Source organism: Odontesthes bonariensis, chromosome 1 (assembly GCF_027942865.1).
Source record: "Odontesthes bonariensis isolate fOdoBon6 chromosome 1, fOdoBon6.hap1, whole genome shotgun sequence".
Lineage (NCBI taxonomy): Eukaryota > Metazoa > Chordata > Actinopteri > Atheriniformes > Atherinopsidae > Odontesthes > Odontesthes bonariensis.
Window position 1 is genome coordinate 24,194,520 of NC_134506.1, and position 27,348 is coordinate 24,221,867.

General features: G+C 41.1%; 1 protein-coding gene across 1 annotated transcript; it reads left to right on the top strand.

The window, feature by feature from the left end:
* The first annotated feature begins 1,103 nt into the window (after window positions 1–1,103).
* LOC142377349 (DNA-binding protein RFX7-like) lies at window positions 1,104–25,106 on the top strand. The gene is made up of 9 exons (XM_075461359.1): window positions 1,104–1,558; window positions 4,362–4,395; window positions 8,780–8,874; window positions 10,030–10,152; window positions 11,142–11,258; window positions 14,134–14,218; window positions 14,307–14,520; window positions 14,972–15,255; window positions 19,146–25,106. The coding sequence occupies exons 1-9, from the start codon at window positions 1,440–1,442 to the stop codon at window positions 22,323–22,325; spliced, it is 4,251 nt and encodes a 1,416-aa protein (XP_075317474.1). The 5' UTR covers window positions 1,104–1,439; the 3' UTR covers window positions 22,326–25,106.
* Window positions 25,107–27,348: the final 2,242 nt, after the last annotated feature.

The window sequence follows — 27,348 nt, forward strand, 5'->3', positions numbered from 1 at the left end:
CTACAAGGCTCCTTGAAAAATGTTTTGTGAATCAATGAGACCAAAATAAAACTGAGCGAAAAAATTAAACGAGTTATGTTTGGAGAGAGGACTGGCGACCTGTCCAGTGTGTACCCCGTCTCTCGCCCCAGTGACAGCTGGGATAGGCTCCAGCCTATAATTCAAGGTAATTCGACAAAGTTCAGAAACTTCCAGACACCACTGAAGGGGACAAAATCACTTAAACTTTTAAAGCTGCAGTCGGCAGGTTTTCAAAATTGCGAGTCTAAAGTCGGAAAATTCGAACTGATACAACTTTCAGGTCCCTCCCCCAACCTCTAACAAGCTCCGAATCGCCCCCCAAACCCCTCCCCCTCTGTGGACGAGGTTGTGCACGTGAGTTCACACCAGTGTGAGCGCACACAAGCTGGGGCAGACTCACGCTCAGCAGCGTGTGCACAAGCTGTGATTGACAGGTAGGATTCCTCCACCCTAACTTGATTGGTTAAAAACAGCCGGGAGCGCTCGGTTTTTGTAAGCATGATTACAGGCTTCAGAGGGAGCTACAGATTTCGTTATTTTTTCTAAACAGACTATTTAATATTCTACTTCCAGAATCCCATGACAGTTCAAGCTAATATGACTAAAAAAAAGTTGCCGACCGCAGCTTTAAGCTTTGGAAACAAATGATTGAAATGTCTCGGTGTGTAAGAAAGGGTGGATGTTTTTTTTACCATAGAATCTTTTGTTGAATGTACCTTACGTTGAAATATCGTATCAGAGATATAAATTGGTACTGAAAACAGCTGCACAGTTAATCAAATGACTGAAAACAGTTGTCATACAGTATAACTGTGGCTTATGGATGGCCGTCAGAGGCCGTTGACTGTACACTGTTTATAGAACAATAACAATAAATAACAAATGATTATAAAAATTAACGTGAAAGATTAATACTCATGTGTTAAAATATTGTAAGCAACAGTAAACTAAACAGAAACCTCCACGACTAAACCTGCGGTCTGCTGACAGTGCTTACATCTTGTTTTTGATGATGGACCCCCCTTTGCGCATGCGCCCACCCAACAGCTACTACTCACAGTGCACATGCAGAGAAATCCCACAACGTGCGAGGCAGAGCACACCGAAGGGACTAGCAAGTGGTTATTCAACTGTCAGCTTTACTGTTTACACTCGCTTTTATTTATATCCATGCATAACGCCGGGTCTGACAGCGGCTGGTAGTTCAGCTGCACAGCCTCTTAAGTGGCCGAGTGTCGGGGACTTGGGGCGAGCGATGTCGAAGGAGGACCGGGTGGCAACAACAACAACAACAGGGCGCGCTGCTGTCCCGTTAGCATCACAACGTCCTGCGGTTCATGTCGTTTAACCCCGTCGGGCGACTACACCCGTCCACGCCCCGTGTGTAGTCCAGTCCAGTCCGGGTCCCAAGCGCCCTAATGGCCGAGGAGGACCCCCAGCAGACGGACCGCGGGGCGGGGAGTCTACCCGGCCTGCTCCCCGGGCTGCAGGGTGCTGAGGCCAGCGCTCTGCAGCTCAGGATCAAGAACTCCATCTGGTGAGATGTTCAGATACTGAGGTGGATGGTTTGATGCTGGAGGGGGACAAGTTATTTTATTTTCAGTTTATCACTGGGTTTATCATGCTAAGGAGCGGAATCTTCTCTTCTCTAAAGATAGGGAAGTAAATTGATTGATGGTCGACTCCTCATTTGGCCGTGGCTTTCTTGAACTTTCACAAAGGACCTGCAAGTGAGTTTTCCAGCACAGTCTGGTTATCAGCTGCTCAGCTCCAGAGGAGGGATCTTCAAGTTCATGAGCCAAACTACAACTGAGTGTGACCAAGTTAAAAGTTTAGGTCAAGTCTTTAAGGAATCTGTCGTCATAAAGTAGAAGTCGTCTTTCAAAATGAATTTCAATTTTAAATTTATGTAACATTTCGAGTTTATTATGCATAAATGTGGGAGGGAACAGGAGTCTGTTTGTATCAGTAAACATCAGAGTGGTACAGCTCATTACACCCTGATGCCTCATGGACTATAAGAGACAAACAGAAAAAAACAGTTGGTACTCGTTTGGTCTGAGTAACACACACTTCTCCTCCAGCATCCACCCAAACTCTCCTCTCTGTTGTTAAAGTCTGTGAGTCATTAGATCTCAGAGAACCCGTCCTGGCTTCTGGCCTTATTTTTATGGCCACAATGGACAGTGGTGGACTCTAATTTTATGTCACCTCAGCAGAAAAATAAAGTTTTCACCTTATTGAATTAACAGTTATTGTTGTTTTTGAAGATTCAGAGTGTGAGATCTAATTCAGACGATATAATCACCCTAAAAGATGTGATGTCTATCTACACATTTTACGAAGACTCTCGCAAAGAGTCAGAAGACATTTTTATAGCATGAGATGCAAAACGTTGTGCTTCACCTCACAAAACACTTTCCTCCTCATCTTGTATCCTTTACCCGTTCTTTAAAGGTCTAGGTACAGCCATGACCACCTATTTTCTGTCTGAACTGACTAAACTTGTTTTCATTGAACTGAGCAAACACATTTAATGTTGACTCCTGTTGTATTAACTTGATTGCAAATCAATACCATGAACTATCGTGACAACATTCAATCATTTTCAGAATGTTTTTTTTTTATAGACATTTTTGGCCTTGCAGAATAAACAAAACAAGAATAATCAGTTGGTGTAGATTTTTTTATATATACTAATGATTTAACCGTTATTTGATTTGCATTCATGATAAACCAGACAGGAGCACATTTGTGGCGAATCCACCTGTTTATGCTCTTTACAAAAGACGATAAAGATCACTGAGTCAGTGCCTGTTGCAGAAGTGAAACACATTACAAGAGAACTGATTTAATCTTTACACAGAGATGTGCTTAAGAGTTTACCGGGTCAGATTAACACTGTAAATGTACTGATAGTTTCTTTCGGTTATTTTGAACCTCACAGTCTCTGCTGTGGGATGAGAGACACGGAGGTGTGAGGCTTGAGCTACTGAATGGTACATATGAAAAGCCGTCCTCTTGCCTTTTCAATTCACTTCAACTCAGTTTGGCTCAATTCAAGTATATTTTATTAATCCCCGAAGGGAAATAATTACTAAAATCCTACAGTATCTGTGTTTGCTGTTGTGTAAGGCCATGATCTGACCTTTCATTTCTCAATGAACTCGAGTGGCATCATTTAAATATCAAACAGCCATAAAATGTCAAGGACTGAGCAGAACAGGTCAGAGTTCAAACGTCTGCAGGAAACAGAAACATGTCACTGCGCAGGTTCCAGTTTACTGATAACACGTTGGATGTTGAATATTTGTTATGCCTCATAAATGATGAAACTTGAAAATATATACCGATAGCGATATTCATCTTATTGGCATCCTGTTGGCAGTATGACACAGTTTCAGTCAGGGTCACCACTTTCAGTTGCAGCCTTTCTTCATATGAAGCAATAGTCTCCAGCATTGTGATGCTGCTTCATTCAAGCCTTTTAATGGCAGAACGAATCACCGCTTTTGTCCGTGGTGAGGGTTGAGGGGATGTGTTGCATCACTTCTTTATTTCCTGATCTAAATCCTTGGAAAAAGTTGCATCAGTTGTCATTCGGTTTACCTGCCAAGTCTGCCTCACAAACAGCTTAATGAAGGGCTTTCAGCACCGGGAAACCCTCGGCCCCCTGGTAACAGCGAATTAAAGTGAACCGTTCTTGTCACGGCTTAGAGCGTCTCGTGATTCTGACATACCCAGTGTCGTCAAGTAAGAGTCTTTAAGTGCGATTTACCCTCTGTCTCACAGTCGGTAGATTAGAGGTGAAACCTCCAGAAGTTATGCATGCATCTGCACAAACTTCTGACACCTAAATAAAATATTTTGAATGGAAACAGTCTGTTATGTCAGCCTTTGTTCCTTCTTGCTCTCTTTACAGTATTTTTTTTAGTATTTGTTATTGAGTATGCATAGCTTTTCTTAACACTTTTTCAGTAAAGGATGCGGAACGGGTGAAAGAACATGATCTTTAATCGTAGTCCTTTTTTGAGATGAGACTTAAATTGGATAAAACAGCAGATACACAGCGTGTACCCTCTGACTGTGACCCAACTTCTTGTTTTCTGAATGGTGGAATATCTTCTGTCCTAAACAATGTACGCACACAGCCTGTGTCTTTCTTCCCTTACATATGACAACATGTGTTCCTGGTGGTGGGATACATGACCTGAGAGATGCTGAAGGGAGGGTCGTCTCATACCAAGCATTCCTCTGCTTTATAAATAAATACTCTTTAGACAGAAGCGCTCATGTTACATCAGCTTCGTACTAATTTGTACTTTGTCTCTATTTTGCAGCAAATCTGTTCAGTCAAAAGTGGAAAACATTCTGGTGAGTAACTTTGTCATGTTTGCCAATCACAGACTACATCCTCCATGAAACTTCTCCTGTTTGTTTAAAAGTCCTCTCTTATTGATAAGTGGATCCAGCATGTTGAGCATGTTAATTTTGGGTGGCAGCGGATCACAAAGTAGGGTGGCCAGGCCCCAACTCCTTCTTGCATGTTGAAGTATCCTTGGCAACACAATACAGACTCTGAGCAGCAGTTTTTGATCCTTTTTATATATTGTTTTATATTGTTTATAATTTGATCTGCTGGACCTTTTCATCTCATAGAAATGATACAAAAATCCTGATCTGATATTAAATTGTTCTGTTGTGCACGTATTAAGTACTCTTGGGCCATTTTAAAAGACACCCTGTTGCCAGAACTCAGCTAGAGTTGCTGCTGTTACATTCAGCAGTGCTCGGGAATGTTTCGAGGACGCTCTAGTCGTGCCCTCCCCGTCTTTGCCGAAAGTCCCAAACGAATCCCATACTGCTCCCTTCTCACTTGTAAGTTCCTTTAATTATGCGAGTCAGCTGAAAGAGTCAGCAAGAATAATAAATGTACATTGGATTCGGCTATAATGTAAAAAAAAAAAATTTGCCGGCTAAAATCTACACAGCATCTTTTGCGACCCGCCTGAAGATGGCACATTTGAAGCTGTGCTGAGCTAGAGACGTCTGTCAAATATTCAGGTTTCAGCGAGGTGAATTATCAGTGTTTGTATTTTTATACGGTGTAACATTCATAAAAACCTTCCTGCACAAACTATGTTTTCAAACTGAATGGATGAACTTTGCTATGTCTAAAAGTTACAAATCCAAGGAAGGAAAGTTTCCACAAACAGTTTAGCAGTGATTGTGTCTTGAATCTGCTAATTAACGAGCTGATGTGCAGAAATCTGTTTTTCCCGCTAAATCTGACTCTTCTTTTAAGTAAATCAATTAAGCGCTTTATATTGAAACTGCATCTTTTTGGTCATCATTGTTGAACAAGGTCATTTAAACAGACAAAATGTGGGAAGGTCACACTAAATGGGATGTATGTGATAATCCAGACCTTAAATGTTAAACCTAAAAATGTGCCTTGAATCATGAGCAGAGTTTTGGAATTAAACAAATAAAACCTGAGGGGTCGTCACTGTCCAATTAAATCTCAAATCTGTCAATAGCAACTATAAATGTGAAATAAAAACCATTATGAGAGGTTTATCTTTCAGATTTTATTGTAAATTATTTACTTTGTTTTTAAAAAAATGATGTCACACCGGCCATTAAAGATAGAAGAAGGCAAACTTTGCTCCAGATCTGTTGGGGAGATAAGCAGATCTCTAGGTGTAGGCATCCTAATGCATTTACGATGACAACAGTGCATTGTTGTTCCTGTACTTTTGTTTACAGTGGGAAACATAAGGAAATTAAAGTAAAATCATGCATTGTTTCAGTTGCACACGTTGAAACCCTGAGTTTTAGAGGTCAGACATGAAAAATGTAAATATCCGGTCCTTTGTGATTCAATTTTCTGAAGTCTTGCCCTCCTAAATTACTAATGGTCGTGGTATAGAGCAAATCTAGAGCTTGTGCTGTATGTATGTATCCCATGTCACTGTGGAAAACTGTTCAAACTTGAAGTGTTATCATGAGCCATTGCTGTTGTTAGGTGTTTGCGCTTAGTTGGTAGGAAAATTTCAAATATGTTCTGAGCCAATAACAAATTGATGTTGAAAGTCCAGCTGAAGCAGCACTTCTGTTTGTGGAGCTGTAGCTTGCATGTTTGTGTCAGAAGAAACGCAGCAAACGTGAGAGGTGAGGCGATGTGTCAACTTTACATCACTTAATGCATTTCCAGGCTGTCACTTTACTCTTATAAAATCCTGATTTTATGACGTCAGCGTAATCTAACAAAATCACCTTTCAACTAACTGAAAGCCAACATTTCAAACGCTGTCCGTCATTGTTCACTTTCAATATACTAGTGGGTCACACCTTTTCGTTTGTTCTGCAGCGTTGAATAATGACTTAAGCTGCTGTGGTTTGGGGGTGTCCGTATGAGCCACAGTTAGATGACGTGCTCATTCACACGAAAAATAAGTAGAAATTGGTCACTTTTACATAGGCTAGTGATGGTGACACTTTCTGGTATTTCCACACAGCGGTTGGCCACCTTATTGATGTTTGTAATTTAACATGAGGCATGACGTTTACACTGGTGTTCTTCATGAGTGATGCTGCTTCTTGTTACTTCATGGCTGGTGTGAGCTCTGAGTAATCATTCTAAGGAGCCAATTTAAAGGTTAATTTGTCTGACTGAGCACACGTGTTGTGAGCAGATTTGTGCTTCTCTTTGCCCATCATGCTGAGCTGCTCCATGAGAAGTGTTAACAGCAGACGATTTGGGTTCATCCTGCAGAAGCCTGTCTGTCTGCAGCTCTTTACTGCACTAGATGTGTGTGCGTGCTTGCACGTTTCACACTGGACGGATAAGTGAATGCCATAAAGCTGAGACTGGTGAGCAGCCCATGCGGCCGTTGTATCCTTTATGGTTCTCCTTAGATGTTGATGCAGATTCTTTAAGATTAAACGAAAGGGTCCTCCACTGATTTAGCTCTGCTCTCGTGAAACAAGAACAGAAATGAATGCAGCAGAGCCTGAGAATATGTCACATTTATTTTAAACGTTACTTGTAAAAACACAGTGGCTACATTACCCACACTGCATCTCCACCACCACCAACATGCTTGTGGTAGCTAACTGAGGAGTGGGCTACAGTCAGAGATGTGAAACAATCACTTGTTTTCTGCTCTGCTGCCACTGACTGATTGTTTTTCAGTCTTCCGCTGACTCAGGTGGAATCATTGCAAGACATTTATCAGATTTTACAGTTTCCTCTGCAGCCTCAGAAGACTGTCAACATTTTTTTTTTATTTTACCTTTGCACAAGCATCCTCTAAAACTAATAAACAAACAGTAAATTCCCCTTCAGTGACCTGGACACTGACACGTATTATGCCCTTCGCTAGAAGTCACCTTTTCTTTGCTTTGAGCGCTCCCTGTTTTTTAGGCTTTACCTCAATGCTCACCCACTAAAAGTTAAGGCCACCAGACACAAGTGCGTGAGAACAAAATCAGATAAAACCTCTTAACTACTCACCTGTGTGTCATATTAACTAATTGTGTGTCTCATTAAAACCGATATGTGTTCAACTTTCACATCAAATCTTTTTCCCCTGATGGATCTAAAAAGTTCCAACCTAATCTCAGAAGGGGAGTTGGATACTTAATATAGCCAGCGAAGACAGTCTGTTGCTAAATTCACTCGTAAAGGGTATGGATGTTCTTTCAACACTGTTCTCTGCAGCCGTCTAAAACAGCACCTGCTGGCCCCTCAGACTATCATGTTTATTTTTTCCTTTGTAGAATGGCATTGGCGAGGTTTCAGAGTGAGTCGCACGGCGGAGGTTTGATTAGTGCACTCTTTACTGTGTGTTGAAAGAGAAGAAATGTTTGATGGCACATCTTATATTCGACATGCTTTAATGCAGGTTTCGTTCATTCACTGCTGGGTTTTGTTGTGTGCGTTTGTGTGGTACACAGCAGTCACTTGACAGGTGAGGTGAGATGAAGAGGGGGCGAATAGAGAGACTGGACTAGAAAAGGTCTCTATAGTTACATGTAAACAAATAAACACAGGATTCGTTTAACCTAGTGAAGGCGAGCCTGACCTCCAGTCCTGCAGTCTCACAGAGAAAAACCCCACCGGAGGATTACAGTAGTTCCTCTGTGCTCATAGTTAACAGTAATAAAGCCGCTTCCTGCTTTTTCCCATCTTTCTGAATCTATTTGCATAAAGTGACCAATGTTAAAGCATTTCCTATTGACAGGGTCACCTATAACTTCCTTATTGCTACCGTAAGAGAGCTGTTTAATCTCTATACTGACAAGGTTTTACCAGCAGTTCACTGTTTCCAGTGTCTCAAAAATTCACAATATGAGACATTTTTCACATTCATGTGAAATCAGGATTTTATATTGTAGGATTTTGAGCTGCAGCTCAAACGAAACAAGACATTTGAAGATTTGGATTCCAGATGATGAGATGCAAAGTGATGACACAAAGAACCGTTAGAGGGTTTTTATTCAGACCAAATACAAAAGAACCAGCTAAGTCCCTTTGATGCAACCATATTGTTGCAAATCCACAGGAAAGTGATTAGTCTTGCAGCTGTATTGATGGAAGGACTGTCTCCTGCTGTCAGCCTGTGATCTGCAGGTGTGACAGTGACCACGTCTCCTTTTAAATCCAGGCAGGAAACGACTTCTAGACTGATGGACAGCAAGGCAAAACTTAACAACTACATCTCTGTCTCTCTTTGCCTTTTTAAATCTGCAGCAAGATGTCGAGAAGTTCTCCGACATTGAAAAACTCTACCTCTACCTTAAGTTGCCTTCTAGTCCCAGCAGCAGCAGCAGCAGCGCCGACAAAAGGTAAGAACACTCCTGCTGTGTGGTAGTTACATAGAAACGTGTTTGAAACAGGGAAACACTGAATGATGATTAGAGGATATTAATTGAACCAGTTCTTGTTGGTCTATTCTGTCTACATAAGAGTCATGGTGCGTGCACAGCTCTTTTGAGGTCTGTTCATAGATTTCTGATGATGTTTAGGATACGAGTCGTGGCAGCACCTTCATCTGTCTCATTATGAATTTTGACGTATAGTATGTTTAAGATTTATGTTTTATTTAAGTTGCTATCCTCGCTCAATCCTCAGCTTTTTCACAGATAGCTTGTTTCTTCTTTTTATTTCTTGTCAGATTTGTTTGCGTTTAGTTTAATCCACGATTTCCTCTACAGTCAAATGTTCCCTGTGTCACTGAAACAAAACCCCAAAACATGGTTGATCTGCTCCCACGCTCAACACTCGAAGCGGTGGACTTTTCATGAAAATTGGGACCATTTTCCCTTAAAAAAAAATCCATCTATACTTCATTGTTACACAGGACTTGTTTTTAAAAGGTAGCAGATTGTTATAGAAAATCTTGTAGCGAGGACTACGGAGAGATTTCCTCTGAAAAGTCATCCTTGAAGGTTATTTAGTCTTGTCTGCTAAATCCTCCTTAAGGTCTTTTGATTTAGCAGTTCACTCTTTATTATTCCTCCAGTCTTTATTATTCCTCCAGTCTTTATTATTTATTGGTCTTCCAGACCTCTACTTGACCTCTAAATCTAAACTGCCATTTCTTAATTACATTATGAACTGAGGAAGCAGCAGCTACTTGAACAAGCTTAACACTCCACTTATGTCCTTCTCCAGTGTTGTGGGCATCAGCTATCTTAGCTCTCAGCGCTAGGCAGCTGTTTAAAGGACTTTGGAAATGTGGTGTAAGGAGTCATTTATAAAGTATTTATGCAGCTTGGAAGTTAGTGTCTCTTGAACTTTCTAAACAATGGCTGAGAACAAGCCACAGCCATAACAAGCTTATTACAAAATGCACATCACTGTATACAATATTATGAAAAAGTCAAAGATTAGAATGACTTGTACACAAAGAAATAGCCTCGGTAGGCCTCCATTGTCTTTGAATCATCCAGATATTGTGTTGTTTGTCGAATTAGCTACTGATTCAGATCTTTTCTTAGTGACCAGAGTGCCCTGTCTTCGAGCCGCACACAGCAGATGCATGCGTTCAACTGGATCCGCGATCATCTAGAAGAATATCCAGAGACCTCTCTTCCCAAGCAGGAGGTCTATGATGAATACAAGTGGGTACAAACAGAAGAAGTTTCTGGTACAGAGTGCAACTATGTTGTCACAAAAACTGTGCATTTATTGTTCCTTTTTATTATTATTTTTTTTTTTTAACTTTTTTTGTTACATGGACGACATCTTATGGTGTTTGCATGTCTTTCTGCTCCACATTACTGCAGGCTAAAGCGTCTGTATAAATAGACGCAGCAGGCATGAGAATCACAGAGCAGCATGTGTCGGTAATATTAGAATGGAAAATCTGAGACAGTCATTGAAATGCTCTGACAGTGTTATGTAACTATCTTTTTAACTCCACTAGAACAGAAATACAGCACCCTCCAGAAGCATTGGCGCCTTCGGGACAGGCCGCTGAAAAGGCTTTAAAAAGACGCAACGCACATCATTTTTCAACAGTAAAACAATCAGTCATTTTCGAACTTGAGTTGCAGAAGCAGATGCTGTAATGTAAGAAAATGAGGTCAAATAAAGCTTAGAAGTACCTATTAATAAACTGCAAACGTTATATGAAAAGGGTGTGTGGTTTCTAACCAGTTGTAGTGTTTTGTTTTTTTTGGGCTCATACTCAGTCCTGTCAATAGCTTCACACAATGCCAGTGACCCACAGCTGGCGGTAGCGTGTTGAAAGACACGCGACACCATGCCCACAAAGGCCGAGAGCTGGATGCTAAAGTTGCATAAAAACTTTGGTTTGCGAATAGAGAGTAAAAGTGTATTTAAGCATTTAGAAAGAAAAATTGGAATGTGCTTTACTAGCTCCTGTGGTACAAGTACACAAAAATGTGTACGGTGCATATTGTGCAGATCCTGTATGCAGCCATGAGAGGGAAGTGTGGACGTTAGGGGACATGAAGCCGAAACACTGAGCTGAGACACTAAAATGCTTTGCTGTGCGAAGCTGAGAGAGCAGGGGATCATCACCACTTCTATTATTCATTGTTTATGCTCTTCATTCTGTGTCTGTGTGTGTTAATCTGTGTTTCAGGAGCTTCTGTGACAACCTCAACTATCACCCGCTGAGCGCGGCAGACTTTGGAAAGATGATGAAAAACGTCTTTCCGAACATGAAGGCGCGCCGACTTGGCATGAGAGGAAAATCAAAATATCCTTTACTGGAATGGATTGTATCAGTCTGGCCTCTGTGTCTGGTCGCAGACCATCTGCTGCTGCAGTTCATAAGCTCTCTAAATATAGACGTGAAATGAAATGAAGTCCCCCTCTGCCTCAAAGGCACAAGCATAATACAGAGACCCTCAGGGGAATCTCTGTGATCTTGACCTTCATGCTTACTTGTTTTTCCTTTCCTGTAAAGTTTGTGACGTCAAAGTGCAACACTTGGTTTGTGTTCATGGCCATCGGGGTCAATAGTACTAGCATTATCATTCAGTAATCTTGATTTTTCTGTCATGTAAGAAAAAAAGGAAACGGCACATTAGCCAGTTAAAGGGAGCTCACTTTGAACATGTTGGAAGAAATGCGACCGTCGTAAAGGTTGATGATTCACTTTTATTTAAGCGTCATTTGTAATGTGAAAATCAGATCTGAAAAAAAAGAATACTTCAGAAGAATTGGGTTTCAACATAAAAAAAACCTATTATTTTATTTAAAAAAAAAATCCAAATAAAACATTCATAAAGCACATTGAAAACAACCAAAGATGACAAGATAAGTGTTGTACATGATATTAAAGGTGGGGTGGGGGATCTTTTTCTGGAACATTTTTTTACATATTGCTTGAAATACTCTTCACACCCCCATTGCAACCAATTAATTAAAAGTTTTGACACAAATATGAAAAGTTTTAGTGGCCTCTAGAACATACAATCTAGGAAAAACACTATCCAATCATACTGAACGGACCGTTCACAATGATTGGATTCTGATGCCGTCTATCAAACTGCAATCTGCTCCTCCCTCCCCCTCCCTCCCCCTCCTTCCCCCTGTGCGCGTACCCTTCTTCATGAACGAATTACGCGTGTCCAGAAGCTTGGCAGGAAGCTAAACTAGAGCCAGCTTGGCTAGCACCTAGCATTATTAAACGTATAGTTATCATATACTAAATACTAAATACGGCCAGAGCCCGTCTACGGAGAGCCTTGCCACTCTCCGTAAGCCCCATTGTATCGAACTTGGTTGCTGTCCCACCAGAATTCCACTGGGGGTGATCGCGGGCGAGTCCAGAATGAATGGGGGTCTATGGGGCTAAACGGCTAAATATATTTATTTCACCTGCTTGTCGTTGAAACATCGCATATTTTATTCTAGATTCGGCAAGTTCAATATAGATTATAGGTCGAAAGTCGAATTAATGAGTATTTATGTCCTTTCGATTTCTTTCAGTTTGGGTCGTTGTTGGCCATAAAATGCTAGCATTCTGCTAATGAATGCTGATTGGTCAGTGACGGACATGCGACTGATTACGACCAGAGACCCCGCTTGATGGCAGCTGAAGCCAAAGCAGTGGATGTCCAGAATGGAATATGAAACAGAATCTTAAGGAGGACCTTCCCGCTATTAATATTTAAGTTAATATTTGTGTATAGTAACTTATTTCTCTGATTAGCCGATAGTCTTACCTCTAAAAGCTACTGCCATGTGCCCGACCGTGCTGAATTGCCAGTGACTCAGAACTTGCCGTAAAGCAGAACGTACGCAATCTGTGACGTCATCACCATTTTTGAACGGCTTTTTAGAACAGATAAGTGAACTTCAAAAATGCAATATTCAGCCGAGTGTATTTTTTTAGTCCCCCCTTTTGAATGCAACTTTCAAATTACTTGACAAAAAATTATATCCTGAGAAAAGTGGATTTTTAGGGTGCAACCCCCATAGACCCCATTCATTCTGGACTCGCCCGCGAGCGCCCTCACATGGACAGAGACACCAGTTCAGAAACCGGAAGTTACCGAGAGTGGCAGTTCTCTTCCATTAGACATTCTCTGATACGGCAACGATCGATGCTTGCTGTCAGAACAGCGCTCGTGCACCTTCGTGCTCGTGCACGTTCATGTACTCTAGAGGCTTGCCTTCGGGGGGAAAGTGAAGAAAAGGGTTGTGACTTTTTACCTGTGTATTTTCAAAATGCAGCTTCGCTGGACTCAAAATCCAGGATCTCCTACCCTACTTTTAATGCACAATAACAACAGTAAAATAAATATTTTAGCTACAATCGCTCAAATTCCCTTAATCAGAGTGTTGAGATCAGAGTCCAAACCTGTTTCCAAAAAAACTGGGGCAATGTAGATGAAAATAAAATAAAACTTAACGAGCAAATCATGTATCCATATCAGCAAATTATAATTATATATGATCATCTTAACATGTTAATCAAAACAGTGTGCACGTAACTCTTCTTGGCCTTTCTCCATGAACAGCTTCAGGTAGTTTGTGGAAGATTGTGGAAGTATTTTCAAAAGGACCTCAATATCTGATCTGATAAGTGGAAAAGAAAACAGTTGAAATGTATTTGGTATCAGGTAAGTTTTGAAGCCAGCACCAAGTGACCATCAGTTGCATTCTATTTTAAACCATCGTGACCTGATGCGTGCAACATTTGTGGGCCTTCACGTTTCAAGCCTGGCGTGACGCACACGTCGCACCAACAGGGCTAAATGTTTGATTTTAAAATCCTCACATTTTTATCTGTGCTAAAAGCTACGTGAGCAGAATCTCTTCACAGTAAAAATTGGTTATGTTTATACACACACAGATATATATATAAAAGCAATAGAAAATGTTGTTTTTATTGTCAAAATAATTTTTATTTCAATCCATTTGTCTATGGATCTGTTACCATTTTAAAACATCGTCAAGATGCGTTCTTATAGTTGATCCGACAAATAAAGACAAAAACTGTTTTAGGTCAAAAAGCATTCATCAACTGTTTCAGTTTTAGACAGATCGTGTATCAGCCATAATTTTCTTCTTGTGTAATTATTTTGTACAATTGTGTGTTTTTTCTCTTAACACTGACTTACATATTGCTATAGTGGACTAAGGAAGAGGCCCTACGTTCACATGCCGTCTTTACCCACTTTGGATCTCCATAAAACATCAGATGGAGTAAAAACATGAACACGTTCGTTGTCTGTATTTCAGAATACTCTCTTTGAATCCTGTCTATAGAACCAAACATATGTTCTCTGTGTAGCACCAGTGTGACGTACTGGAGTCACCGGGCCAGCTGAGCAGCATCAAGGAGGAGGTGCGGTTCGCAGCCTGTGATCTTGTGTGCGAATGGGCCCAGAAGGTGCTGAAGCGTCAGTTTGATGCTGTGGAAGACTTGGCTCGCTTCCTGATTGACAGTCATAACATCAGCAACAAATCTTTGGCAGCACTCACCGTTATGACCGGCACAGCAACAGGTAAGAAAGTTAAGGTGGTGGTAGTGACACCTGGTGGTAGCTGTCTGTCACTGCACCCACAGTTTCAAATACTTCTTTTTTAAAAGTACCAGTACAACACTGGTAAGATATGTGTTGACTTTTTCTTTCAGCAAACTTTTTCTTTTGTCTTTTTTGGAGTGATTTGGAGTAATTTTGACTTCTGAAATGTGACCAGAGGCAGCAAATAGACCCCTCTCTCTGTAGATTGACCACTTGTTTGATATCTTGTATTTTAAAAGGTGATTGTTCAAAGTTAAATTTGATTCTCTAAAAAAAAAGTTTTTAAAAATTCATTATTTTATTCTGAAATTTTGTGGATTATAAATTTGTGGATTTTGTGGATGGAGTAAAACAAGGCTTTAGCAAAGGAAGCATTCTCATTGCTGTAGCATATACTTACATATTTATATCTCTTTTTTTCTTTCTTCAGAGGCCAAACCTCTGCAGACCGTCTCAGCCTTCGCCCCCACAGTAGAGGCTCACCCCTTCCAGCCTCATGTGACGATGCTGACATCACCTTCTGTCGATGCAAAGCAGCAGCTGCAGAGGAAGATCCAGAGGAAGCAACAGGAGCAGAAGCTGCACTCTCCTCCACCTGGAGACGGACAAGCTAAGAGGGTAGATGAGGGTAGTGTGCCTTGTGGTAGTCCCACCCCTCCGTCTCCACAGCCAGCCATAGGTATCATGGTCGCTGCTGTCCCAAGCCCCATCACGGTGAGAAAAGTTGACATAAAATTAGATACCTGTTTTTTGTTTTAGAAAAAGAGAAAATAACCTAAATTGATGGAAAATAGAGGTAAAATGTCACTTCGAGGGGCCGTATGCTTTCACTGATGCTCTCAGTCTAACAAAGGATTGATGAGTGAAGACGAGCACAGTTGACTGCAGAATTGCTTTTAGTCACATATTGTTTTCATACTAATGAATCATAACATATTGAATATGCTGATATCAAGCTGAAGTAATCATACTACTACACATTGTGTTGAAAATTACAATATAATTTCAGTAAACTAAACGGACGACGATGAAAAACATGGACAAAGTCAGTTAGTGATGTTTTACTTTGGTGTCTTTCTGCATTTCAAAGAGTTCAAATCAAACGCGTTCGTGGGCATTTATTTCTAAAAACAGATGACTGAATCGGCCGTAGTTGTCAACAATTTCCATCTTCTTATTCAGAAAATAGTTTTGTTTTCTTACTCTTAATGTAACTTCTCGGGCCAACAACGATAAACGTTTTTGACCGAAATGCCCAGGGCTTAAAGGGGAACTCCGGGGCATTTGAAGCGTGTTTCCATTGCTAGAGGTTGTCAAATACTGATAGTAGGACACAGAGAGGTGCAAATCTGCGCTCCCTGTGTGGAGATCGCTCTGTTCGCACACCCTGTCATGCGAGGCTAATACGTGGTGGCTAAGGGGCAAGCGCTAACCCTTCCACGTAAAACAACAACTTGCACACAGCAGAAACGTCACACCACTTTATAAACCATCCGACAATAAAGTCACAAGCCTTACCATCAAAACCATATGCATGGTTCTCACATTACTGGCATGGGGACGTTACAAAACAACTTTATAAACAGCATGTAACTCACCGGGTAGTTGTAGGCTCGCGCATGTGAAAGCCCAAAAGAGTCGATGGAGAATAATCCCATATACAAAACAATTATATTCTCTAGAAAAACTGCGTTCAAGTATTTAAAACATTACAACAATATTACTGGGCATGTATTGTTGTAATGTTTTAAATACTTGAACGCAGTTTTTCTAGAGAATATAATTGTTTTGTATATGGGATTATTCTCCATCGACTCTTTTGGGCTTTCACATGCGCGAGCCTACAACCAGCCGGTGAGTTACATGCTGTTTATAAAGTTGTTTTGTAACGTCCCCATGCCAGTAATGTGAGAACCATGCATATGGTTTTGATGGTAAGGCTTGTGACTTTATTGTCGGATGGTTTATAAAGTGGTGTGACGTTTCTGCAGTGTGCAAGTTGTTGTTTTACGTGGAAGGGTTAGCGCTTGCCCCTTAGCCACCACGTATTAGCCTCGCATGACAGGGTGTGCGAACAGAGCGATCTCCACACAGGGAGCGCAGATTTGCACCTCTCTGTGTCCTACTATCAGTATTTGACAACCTCTAGCAATGGAAACGCGCTTCAAATGCCCCAGAGTTCCCCTTTAATTTGTGTTAATTTGCACCTCTTGGTTTTGGCCTGCCTGTGTTCCGGGACTTATTTGGGCTGAAAAATGTTAATATTAAAAAAAAGTTTAAAAAATGTCTAAAATAAAACAATAATATTCCAAACAAATCCCATGAATTTAATGTTATTTATTAAGATAAAACAACATCATTTGAAAGACTATGAGATCTATTGTTGATGCACTGAAAACTACTGGTCATCAAACCCCGCTTCGCAGACACAGGCTGTGTTCGAAACCGCATACTTCTCCTACTACTCCTACTAACTTTTTGAGTTAGTATGCGAGTTTGAGTAAACGAGAAGTTCCCGTATGCATACTAGATTCGCCGAAATGTTGGGTATGCATCATGAGGTTACTACTCATACTCAAACTACCCAAGATGCAACATAACTTGACGTCACTGATTGTCATTTCCTGTCAAAATGGCAGTTTCAAGTTAGCTATAACGAGGGTAGGTTCACTTCCTGTTTTCAAAACAAAAGCACCAATTGTATCGTAATGTCTTTCCCTAAGCTAAAAGGCAACCGGTATTTTATTTTGTTAAAATAACAGGAAGTGCGTTACTCATTACGGCTAGCGCCGAATTTGTCGGAACAAAATTGTAAATAGCCGCTATTTTGTCAGATTTTCAACACGTTGGAGATCTAAACGACTACTTTCTCGCCTGAAAATGTTTCAAATGTTGCTAAAGTTTACAAAGTTTAGAGCTTAAGTGAAATCTGCTTCAGGCCGGCTGATTTCGGCTCGGGCAGGAGCCAAATGCATTGTGTGTAAACGCTCTGCATACTGTCTGATCAATGAGTATGCAGTATGGAAGTATGCCATATGCAAGTATGTAGTATGTAGTCTGCGGTTTCGAACACAGCCAAAAACTTTTGAAATTTGCGGCATCTGGGTAGCAAGCAGCAGAGAGGAACAAAGATTGACCTTTTCAATGCAAACATGTCAAAAAGACAGTTGTATTTTTTTCAAAAAGAAGGAAGATTTGCATGACGCTTCGAAACGAGTCAGAAAAGCCACGACAAGCGGCGACAAGGGCAGTTGCAGCGGACGTGCTGACGAGCAAAACTGGCTGCAGCAGGAGACTAGCGCCGCAACCGCTAGCCAACTTCACTAACAGCTAGCCAAGCCAGGGCAGAAGGCCGGTACTGTGGCAGCAGCAGGTCAGGTTGCCCGACAGCCTGTGCAGTATAGCCTAAAATAATTGTGAATTATTGTCATAACATTTATACTCTGGATATTATTCAAAATTAAGGCTTGTAAGTTCCACAGCATTGTCAGTGGGCATTTGTATGTTGTTTTCAGCACCGTTTTCTGTATGCGTTCCGGGACCTGTGGCCGTCTCGTCATCCCTGCGCTGTCATATGTACTTTGCGTTCCGGCACCTTGTGATTTGCAAATTAAGCACTGGAAATGCCTTATTTAACCATCTTTAACTTATTTATTCTGCCACATTTTGTACAGAAGAAACACAAATGTCACACTGATGTGTGTGGGAAAGCCTTACAGCGCTCACAATGGCACAGCTGTGCTTTTTTTTTCTTCTTAAATAGCTGTGGTTTGAGGCAAACTTTGAGTGAATGTTGCGCCACCATCACCATGGCAACCTCAGCCGCCCCTCTGAACTCACAGCTGATGGACATTTGACAATCAGCACCTTGTCTCATCTCTGTCTGTGTACACTTTGCTGTGTTCAGATCATCTACTTGTTCACTCTCTCACTATCGTGTCCGATGTGTTGGACCGCAGAGATGCTGATGTCTTTTGGACACTACTTGAATGCATCAGCACGTTTACACCACAAGGAGACGTTTGACTAAAGCATAAGGATTAAACAAAGTTTACAAAAATTTCTAATTTAAATGAGAATCTATTAACAAATCATGAAACCGCAACGTAAACATGTAGAATAAATCGAAGCCAACAAAAGCCAAGATAAAACTGGTTGAAATTAATTAGAAGGATTGAAATCTAAACGTTGTAGCTCCCATCCGCACATATTAAAAAGGGAGCATCTCAGGCAAAAAAAAAAATAATCCAGGCATTTACTTCATGGTTGAGACATCTGAGGAATATTTGCACTTTGCATGAGTAAGAAAATCCCAATACTGACCAAATATAGTACTTTTGTGTGCAATCCTACTTCCAGTGTACTAGGTTAGTTATTCCTTCATATTATAGTGTTTTGTTTGCCAGATAAGCTGCTGGATGCCTAAATATCCTCTGGGATTAATAAAGTAGGGAACACTGAATGATGGGGACTAAAACTAGCAAGTGAACAAACGACCCAAAATCTACAAAACAATGGTAATCAAACTAGTAGAAATGCCATAATATTTTGTCCAAAACCTTGTGATTTCATATGGAATTCAGTGGTTCCACTTTTCTCTGCAGGTACAGAGAAGCAGGCCGCGGATGTCTCCAAGTCCTGTGGGAACAGTGGAGAGCAAAGGGCTGCCTATCAACTTCCAAATGATCACCCAGCCAGTTCAGGCGATGAAACAAAGCCCCAAACCTGCCCAAAATATTTTAGCCAGTCCAGTGGGGGAACGCACAGCTCGGCAGCGCTATGCTCAAATCCTGCCGAAACCTTCAGCCACCACCGCTATCGCTCTGCGCTCGCCCTCCACTATGATCATCGCCAACAGCCCCATCAAGACTGTGATGACCACATGTCACGTCAGCCCAGTCAGTTTGGTCAAGATGACAGCCATATCACTGGCACCGAACAGCAGTGAAACCACCACATCCCTTACAAACTCCACACTGCGCCCAGCGTCTGCCTGTATCAGTTCTGCGGCAGCTGCAGACATCGGCTACAATCAAAGCATGAGGAGTGCTTCAGCGGTCCCCATTCTGGCCACATTGGGAAGGCCAGAGCAGACCACTAACACTCAAAGCATTGATGTTGAAATGGAAATTGAAGCTATACATAAGAACAGCCAAATGCAAAGTCCCAGCTGTCGAGTTTTGGCCCAGGCAGCGATGGCAAATAGAGCTGACGGTGCTGTACAGAGGGCTGCCAGTGTGCCCATACCACAGTCCAAAGGCTTCCTGGGTCTGGAGGAAACATCCAGTACTAGATGTAGTGAAAAATCTTCCTCGGACACTAATTGTGTGGTTGAGAGCAGCAATAATAGAGCTAATAATACACGCACTTTGCACTTCAATGCCTCCTGTCAGAATACCAGTGCTGTTTCTTCACTTAACACCGGCAGGTTATGCTTGTTTGGAGAAAGCAGCCAAACAAAGGAAGCCTTCTTGTCAACAAAGAGCCTCAGGAAACGCTCAGGCCTCAGTCCAGACCTTTCCCCGATTAAAAGGGTTTTCATGCCTCAGCAGCCAGCAGAGGGCGCTGCTGGTCTTGGATATGACATCAGAAACACAGTTGGGAACATCTGCAGGCCAGGTGGTCCAGCTAGATCTGAGAGTGCACCAGCCACAAGAGAGGTTGAGAGGAAAATGAGCTCTTTCTTGTCCACTCAAGTCCATCCTCAAGACACTTCCTCTTTCAGAACCAGTGGTTTTGACTCTGTTGTCAAAACATATAACTTAATGCAAAAGAAAAATACTTCAACTGCTATGGAAATTGGCACCTCAGTCAGTCATGCAGTTGTACAGGAACAGCAAGCGCACACAGTGGTTAATGTGCATAATCCTGGTTTTCTGAAACATACAGGTGTAAGTTTAAACTCCACCACCACAGGGAGTGTGGAAGCAGTTCAACAACAGACATACGCTCAGTCCAATCATGCTTGTGACCCCTTACAGTTTTTGGATCAAGCATCGTCCAGTCAGCTCCCAATGCAGGAGCAAATGGACTATTTTCCCTTTGATGACGATGTAACTCAGGACAGCATTGTGGAGGAGCTGGTGCAGATGGAGGAGCAGATGAAACTTAAACACCTGCAGGAGCTTGGAAAGTGTGGCACCTTGCAAAGCCAACACGCTGTGATTCCAGGCATCATAGCATCCAACAATCCGGCCATGACTTCTTTCTATCATGCTGCAAACAACAGCAGCAACCCAATCCAAACCCCCACACCCACATCAGAGATGATGGGAGGAGCCCAAAGCCTGACCGGAGAGAGCCCCTGCTCCCACATTGCCTCCACGACCCCAGTGGACAGCGCTCTGGGAAGCAGTCGCCACACTCCAGTTGGAACGCCGCACTCCAACTGCAGCAGCACTGTTCCTCCCAGTCCAGTGGAGTGCAGGAATCCATTTGCATTCACACCCATCAACTCCAGCATCCCTGGTTTCCATGACAGCAGCACTCTATCCAGCAGTCCAGTCAAGCCCATGCAGAGACCGATGGCTACCCACCCAGACAAGGCGAGGTTGGAGTGGATGAATAACAGCTACAACAGCAGCACAGTTAGCGCCAACAAGTCAAACAGTGGAATGGGAATCCTCCCCAGCTATCAAGGCCTGATAGACGACCATTTTCAAAAGCCTCACGCATTCGCCATTCCTCACACACGGCACTTCGAAAGCCATTTTGGCCGCTTGACTCCTATCTCACCTGTGCAGCAGCAGGTGGCCAGCATGGCAAATATAACCAAGCAGGAGGGTTTCGCTGTGCCTGCTCCTCTGGATAATAAAACCACCAACACGTCCACTGCAGCTTTTCGATGTCGCAGCGTGAGCCCTGCAGTGCATCAGAGGAATCTGACTGGAAACACTGCCCATCCCAATGTCCCTCGTTCAGTGGTATCCCCCTTTAATTCTCCTGTGACCCCTGAGGTGTTAAACATCTTTGCCAACAGCAAGACAAGTCTTGGAGCAAGCAGCATGGCTCAGAGGAGCCGCTCTGTGCCGCTCAACATCATGATGCAAACTGAGGTCCTGCCCACACCGGGCCAACAATGCAGCAGCAAAAACATCACCAGTGTCCTCCGGAGCAAGCTGGATGGGGACCATGTTGACACTTTGCGGGGTTTGGGCATCAATAATTTATCCTCCACCTACACTGCACGGATGAACCTCACCCAGATCCTAGAGTCCAACCCCAGCCTCTCCTGTGCTGACAGGCACCTGAGCCCGATGTCATTGGACTCCACCAGCACCTGCAACTCACAGAGGCCGAATTACCTCATAGAGAACGCTATTAAAGAACAAATGATTTTCTCAGGAGGCGACAACCAAGTTCAGTCAGCTTCTGGAAAGCAGCATCAACAGCAATACCATTCTGCAATGTTAGCCTTGAGCTCACAGCAGCAGCAGAACGAGCTCCAGCATCAGCAGCAGTTGGATTTCAGCAGCACGCAGCACCTTCTAACAGACAGCGGTCAGCTCATGGAACATGTGTCTGAGCTGACTACAGGCGGGACAGACTTTCCCTGTGAAATCCGAATGACATCGGAGCTCTCCAGTAGCATCAATGACCTTAACGCGCTGGACACAAACCTGCTGTTTGACCCCAACCAGCAGCAAGGACAATATCAACATGCTACTCCAGAGGAGCTGGTGAGCGATCAGCTGTTTCAACAAATGACCAACGAGACGCCACATTCAGGTGGACTCGACTGGTTAGAGAGTAAAGATCATCCAACTGTTGGGTTAATGGGCTGAGAACATATCTTTTTTTTCTAATGTCATGTTGAAGATGTAAATCTGTGGCTTCGTTTTATTTTCAGGCATTTAAACTGTAAAATGCCACTCTGGACACGCTGAGGCGGGTCCAGTTTAAGTGCCAGGTTGAACTGAGATGATGCTGCAACGCTCGGAGTAAAATGCTGGTCATTTCCCTTAAAGGATAGAACGTCATCGTGCGTCGTCTCATCAAGAGCATTTTCAGCAAGTAGACTAAACTAAAAGAGAAAAACAGCTTCCTAAACTTATTGTTTCATATTAGAACATTATGAGGTTAAAAAAAAGCTGTGGGAGTGGCAGATAATGATTAACAGGCATTTTGCAATAAAAGTATATCACAGTGTATAAACCCTGAGAACTGCATCAATATGTGATAAAGGCGTGAATTATAAAAAAATATATATATTACATGTTTAACTAATATCACAAACTTATTTACTTGCGTAATTTTAAGATATTAACAATAACTAACAAAATGCACATATAGCTTATGAACCCATCGTGTTGTAATAAACTCATTGAACCAAATTCATCCATATAAATGCATTTGATATTTACTTGTAATCACGGTATATCATATATATATATATATATGTTAAAAGCATTTTAAATGATGTGCCAGCTATTTATCTGATTAGAAACATAGTCTCTTTTACAAGTTATTCACTGTGGTGAAGATACAAAAAGCAACTGTTAAAACTTTGGAAGAACCACAAAATGAAGGGAAATATATGCCTGAACTGTTAATCAAAAGTTTATATTCCCATTTTTTTCAAGCTTTTCAAGGAGTTTTATTGATTTTGTTTCACAAAATTTGTGCCTGAACTGGCCGGTAAACTTCCCGATCCGAGTCGGCCTGTTTTCAAACAGCTCGTGTTGAAGATGTCAATATATATATATATAGCTCGGCCTCTTATTGTGCATTTTATAATTGTTTTTCAGGTTTGTAAAATGTGTACGTTATGATGAAGATTTTGAAATGCAGAAGCTACGATGAATCCCTTTAAATGACACGTTTTACGTACAAACGCTGCACTACGTCAAATAAACAGGTGATGCCTCGAAAGGAAGGATGACCTCCGTTGTTTTCTGATGCCCTAAAAATAGCTTTAATTATGCACTAAGTACTAATGTGGCGGTTATGTCACACCAACAGTTATGCAGGATTGTGGGATTTTGTGTTGTAGGCAAGGCCTTAAACATGTGTCCCTTGATTGAAAAAAAAAAAGGAAAACCATCTTAAAACCCATTTATTAAGCTACAACCTTTAAATGGGTAATTGTTGCACTTGTGAATTTAAAAAAAGAAAGAAAAAGAAAAGTCATTTTCCTGTCATGTAGTATGTTTCAAATGATTAAGTTTCATCTGAAGATGACAAAACAAATCTACACCATGATGCTCTGTTGAAAGCCAATTACACTCACTGTAAAGCACTGACAATCTGTTGTGTTAATGGACAAAAATACGCTGTGTTTGGCCTGTGCGGTAAAGGTTTAACCATCTGTCCCGAGGAGTCGTTAAATGTAAGGTCTGACCTTACACCAATGCCGAGCAGCCACCGACTCAAAAGATGCCTCTGGGAGGGGTGGGGGGGTGTTCTGGTTTCTGAGCCTTATGTCCATGCCAAAGATGTAACCTACAACAACATGCACTATGATGATGAGTGTAAGGTAATGTAACCTCCTCCCACTGTATGTGCTGTGCATACCGGGAGTGACGTGCCCGGTAACAGCTGTAGCACATGCACTGCACTCGGTCCTGTGAAGAAGAGATGTGATGAAAAGTGAAGCTTTTTTGACTTTTACCACACTGGAAAGACGTTGGTCTCTAAAAAAAAGAAATCTGGGAAATGTGAAAGATTTCTTTGTTTACTATTGCTGATGCTTTTGTGAACACAGCAGGTATGTTTTTTGTTTTTTTTAATGGAGGCAAAAAAAAAAAAAAAAAAAAACCCCACCTGTGATTTATTGAAGAACTGTGTCTCTGTGTTAGTGTTAGCTCTGTTTTCTGGTCACACTGCACTGCTTTATTTGTCCCTCAGACTGGGAGTGTGACCGGTTTTTAACAGCTTTTTGTTTCTATACTGCTATTTATTTTCAGTGTGTCGTTTGTACAGAGGGTGTAGCCATGTGAACCTTATATTCTCGTGTATTCACAGCAATCTGGCCTGCACTGGTGTTTTGTAGCATACATTTTAGAGTGTCGTAGCGACCCATCACCGTGCAGTACTTTCTTTTTGTTTTGGAAAGCTTTTCTTTTTCCCGGCAAATGTTCTGTCCAACTATCTGGTAGTGAATACTGAGAAAATTTGTCCAATGTTCTTAAGATTCAAAACTAGATTTTGGCAGAAAATAGTCCCAGAAAACATTTGCACTTGCTTTAAAATGTGGAAATGGCACTATGCGTATAATTGTAACGTCTAAGATTAATGTCTGGATACATTATAAATGCAGTACGTTGAAATTTTAACTGCTAAAGAAGCAGATTGTATCACTTTAACATCAAGTCTGATTTGATATTGAGAAATTTAGACAAACCTGTCTTATTTATATTAAGTTTATTTTTAATCTGTCTTTCAGTTTAGGTTTTTAGTTTTTCTGTGTGTGTCTGTGTGTTTGTTAGCACTGATGTTTGTTTGATGAAGACTTTACCCTTCCTCTTGTAAGTGGTTCAGAGCTGTGGACCTGCACTCCACTGTGAATCTTTTGCCATGTTTTTTTTTGCATTTTAGCAGGTGCTTTTATAAGGGGAAGTGCTTGTTGATACATTTTTTAAAGACTTTTTAAAATTAATAAACATTTTTAAGTATAAATCTGAAGTCGGTATTGTTTTTGTTTTGTTTTTTTTCACTAATCCCACTGCAGCAACATTTCTGTGTATACGAAGAAGTTCAGTTTTGGGCAGACCATAGGGATGTTAAGCTACAGGGAATACGGTATATACAACAATGCATGTTTGCTTAGATTGCTCACAGAACCTTAAACATCCACACTGGACACTGCTGGTTATTCCAGTTTGTTGATCCTAGTGAGCAAAGAAAAGTGACTTCCTTCCTCCCTTGATTTTAAATTAACTACATCATATGTTTACCACCTAAAATGAGCTACTGGGAGTGTTGAAATAAAACCGAGATAGCTCAGAATAAACAAATAGAAACAGAGATAAAACAGAGACAGGTACACTGGAAGTATCCACAGGCCAGGCAGTAATCTCTGGTTTTGGATTATGAGAAAGTAGTGCACATAAAAAAATATATATATATATTTATGCTGTGCCCTTAAAATATGCCTGTTGAATATAACACTCAGATAAAAGTACACAGGACGGGATGCAAAGAATGATTTCAGATGTGGCTTCGGGGTTGCAGAATATCCAGATCAACACAAAAAGTATGTCACAGTTAAACATAAAATGTCCCTATTTTCCTAAAACCAAGATGTAGAGCAGTCACTGGTTCGGCCACCACTCCTGATTAAACCCAAAGTTATTGAATGTAAAAAGGGGCATTTTTGACACCAGTATATATTTCTTTTTAAAATATTTGAATGGCTTGACGTTTTGAGCTATTTTGAGCCATTTTAATGGCTTGCCTGTCTGGTGTATGAAATAATCAGATAAACAATAACCACACAATCACGTCAGGGGAAAATTACATGAAAATGGCAGTTAGAAATTATTCAGCTCCCTGATCGGGGAGAATGATTTGTTGAAAAAAGTCAAACACGAAATGAAATTCAGTTTTTCAAAAAACCACAAAAGGTACAAAACGGGAATGTTTAACAGACGTGTAATTAATCAAGAATAGAATAAAGGACAAATAAAGATTGTAGACTTGAAATCAAATTTCTAGATGTGATGTAGAAACCCTGCCTGACTTAGGTTTTTGTTGCAACAGGACATTGAACACTTTTACCGCATGTAGTATCTGATGTAGTTATTTGACCACAGGTAATAAACGATATTTCACTTTCTCACAGCAGGAAAGCTAAAGCAGATTTACTGAAAGGGGTATTACTCTAATATGTTCTCACAGCCTGCATACTGTCTCACAGAAAGAAATGAAGCTGTTGTAAAATATTTCATTTACATTATGTCAACAGGAAGGCAGGGCCGTAACCAGGATTTTTCAAATACCGAGGTCAAATATTGCGATAAATCTTATTTGACAAAAAAACCATCCTAATATGTTGACTTTTTAAAATACAGTTTGGAAATGTGAATAAACAGAGGTAAATCACAAGCCCATCAAGGAGGTGAATATGTAGGTGAACAAGTTTATTATAACAATGTGATCACAAAAGTAGAGTATTTGAGTGAGTGAGACTCAGTTCTTCCCCTTTCTTCCTCTACTGACTCTCTCTCTTCAACTCCCTCATTCTCATCCTCTCCTGTGTCATCTGTTTTAAAATATCATCATCAGCATCACCATTAATATTATTGTTATTATTAATATTACATTATTATTATTATTACTATTGTCACCATCATCACCATGCATGTGCATGACCCACTAAAAGGTCAAATGAATGAGTTGGGCTATTGGTCTACCGATGTGCAAAATTTTAGACACCATTTGCAATAAAATCCAAATGGTTCATTAGGAAAATTGCAATCATTTTACCTAAGTAATTGGTTGAATCCACCCACTAAATTAACATCGTAGAATGTGCCAAACAGACCACAAGATGTTGGCTGTATTTTAGATGTATAGTCTCAATTCAATCCATTCACTCAACACAGAGAAGACATAGGTATCATGCTGGGCCTGACAACTAGCTAAATGCTGGTAAAACTTGGCTTCATAATGCACCATGAGCAGCACAACTAACCTCAAGATTGTGTCATATGAGGGAGTACACGGGGTATTTCATTCTGTTATTTTGCCCCGTGTGCATCATCAATTGTTTTAAGTAAAAGAAAAATATAAGTTTCTGACCCAGTTTCTATTAGTCTATTTAATTTACATGTAGGAAGCCATATAGCACTGAACAAAACTGTAGCT

Excerpts from the sequence above, each read along its gene's own strand:
- LOC142377349 (XM_075461359.1), top strand. The coding sequence starts at position 1,440 with ATGGCCGAGGAGGACCCCCAGCAGACGGACCGCGGGGCGGGGAGTCTA. Across the intron at positions 11,259-14,133 it reads GGCATGAGAGGAAAATCAAA|ATATTGCTATAGTGGACTAA; the intron begins ATATCCTTTACT and ends ACACTGACTTAC. Across the intron at positions 14,521-14,971 it reads TATGACCGGCACAGCAACAG|AGGCCAAACCTCTGCAGACC; the intron begins GTAAGAAAGTTA and ends TTCTTTCTTCAG.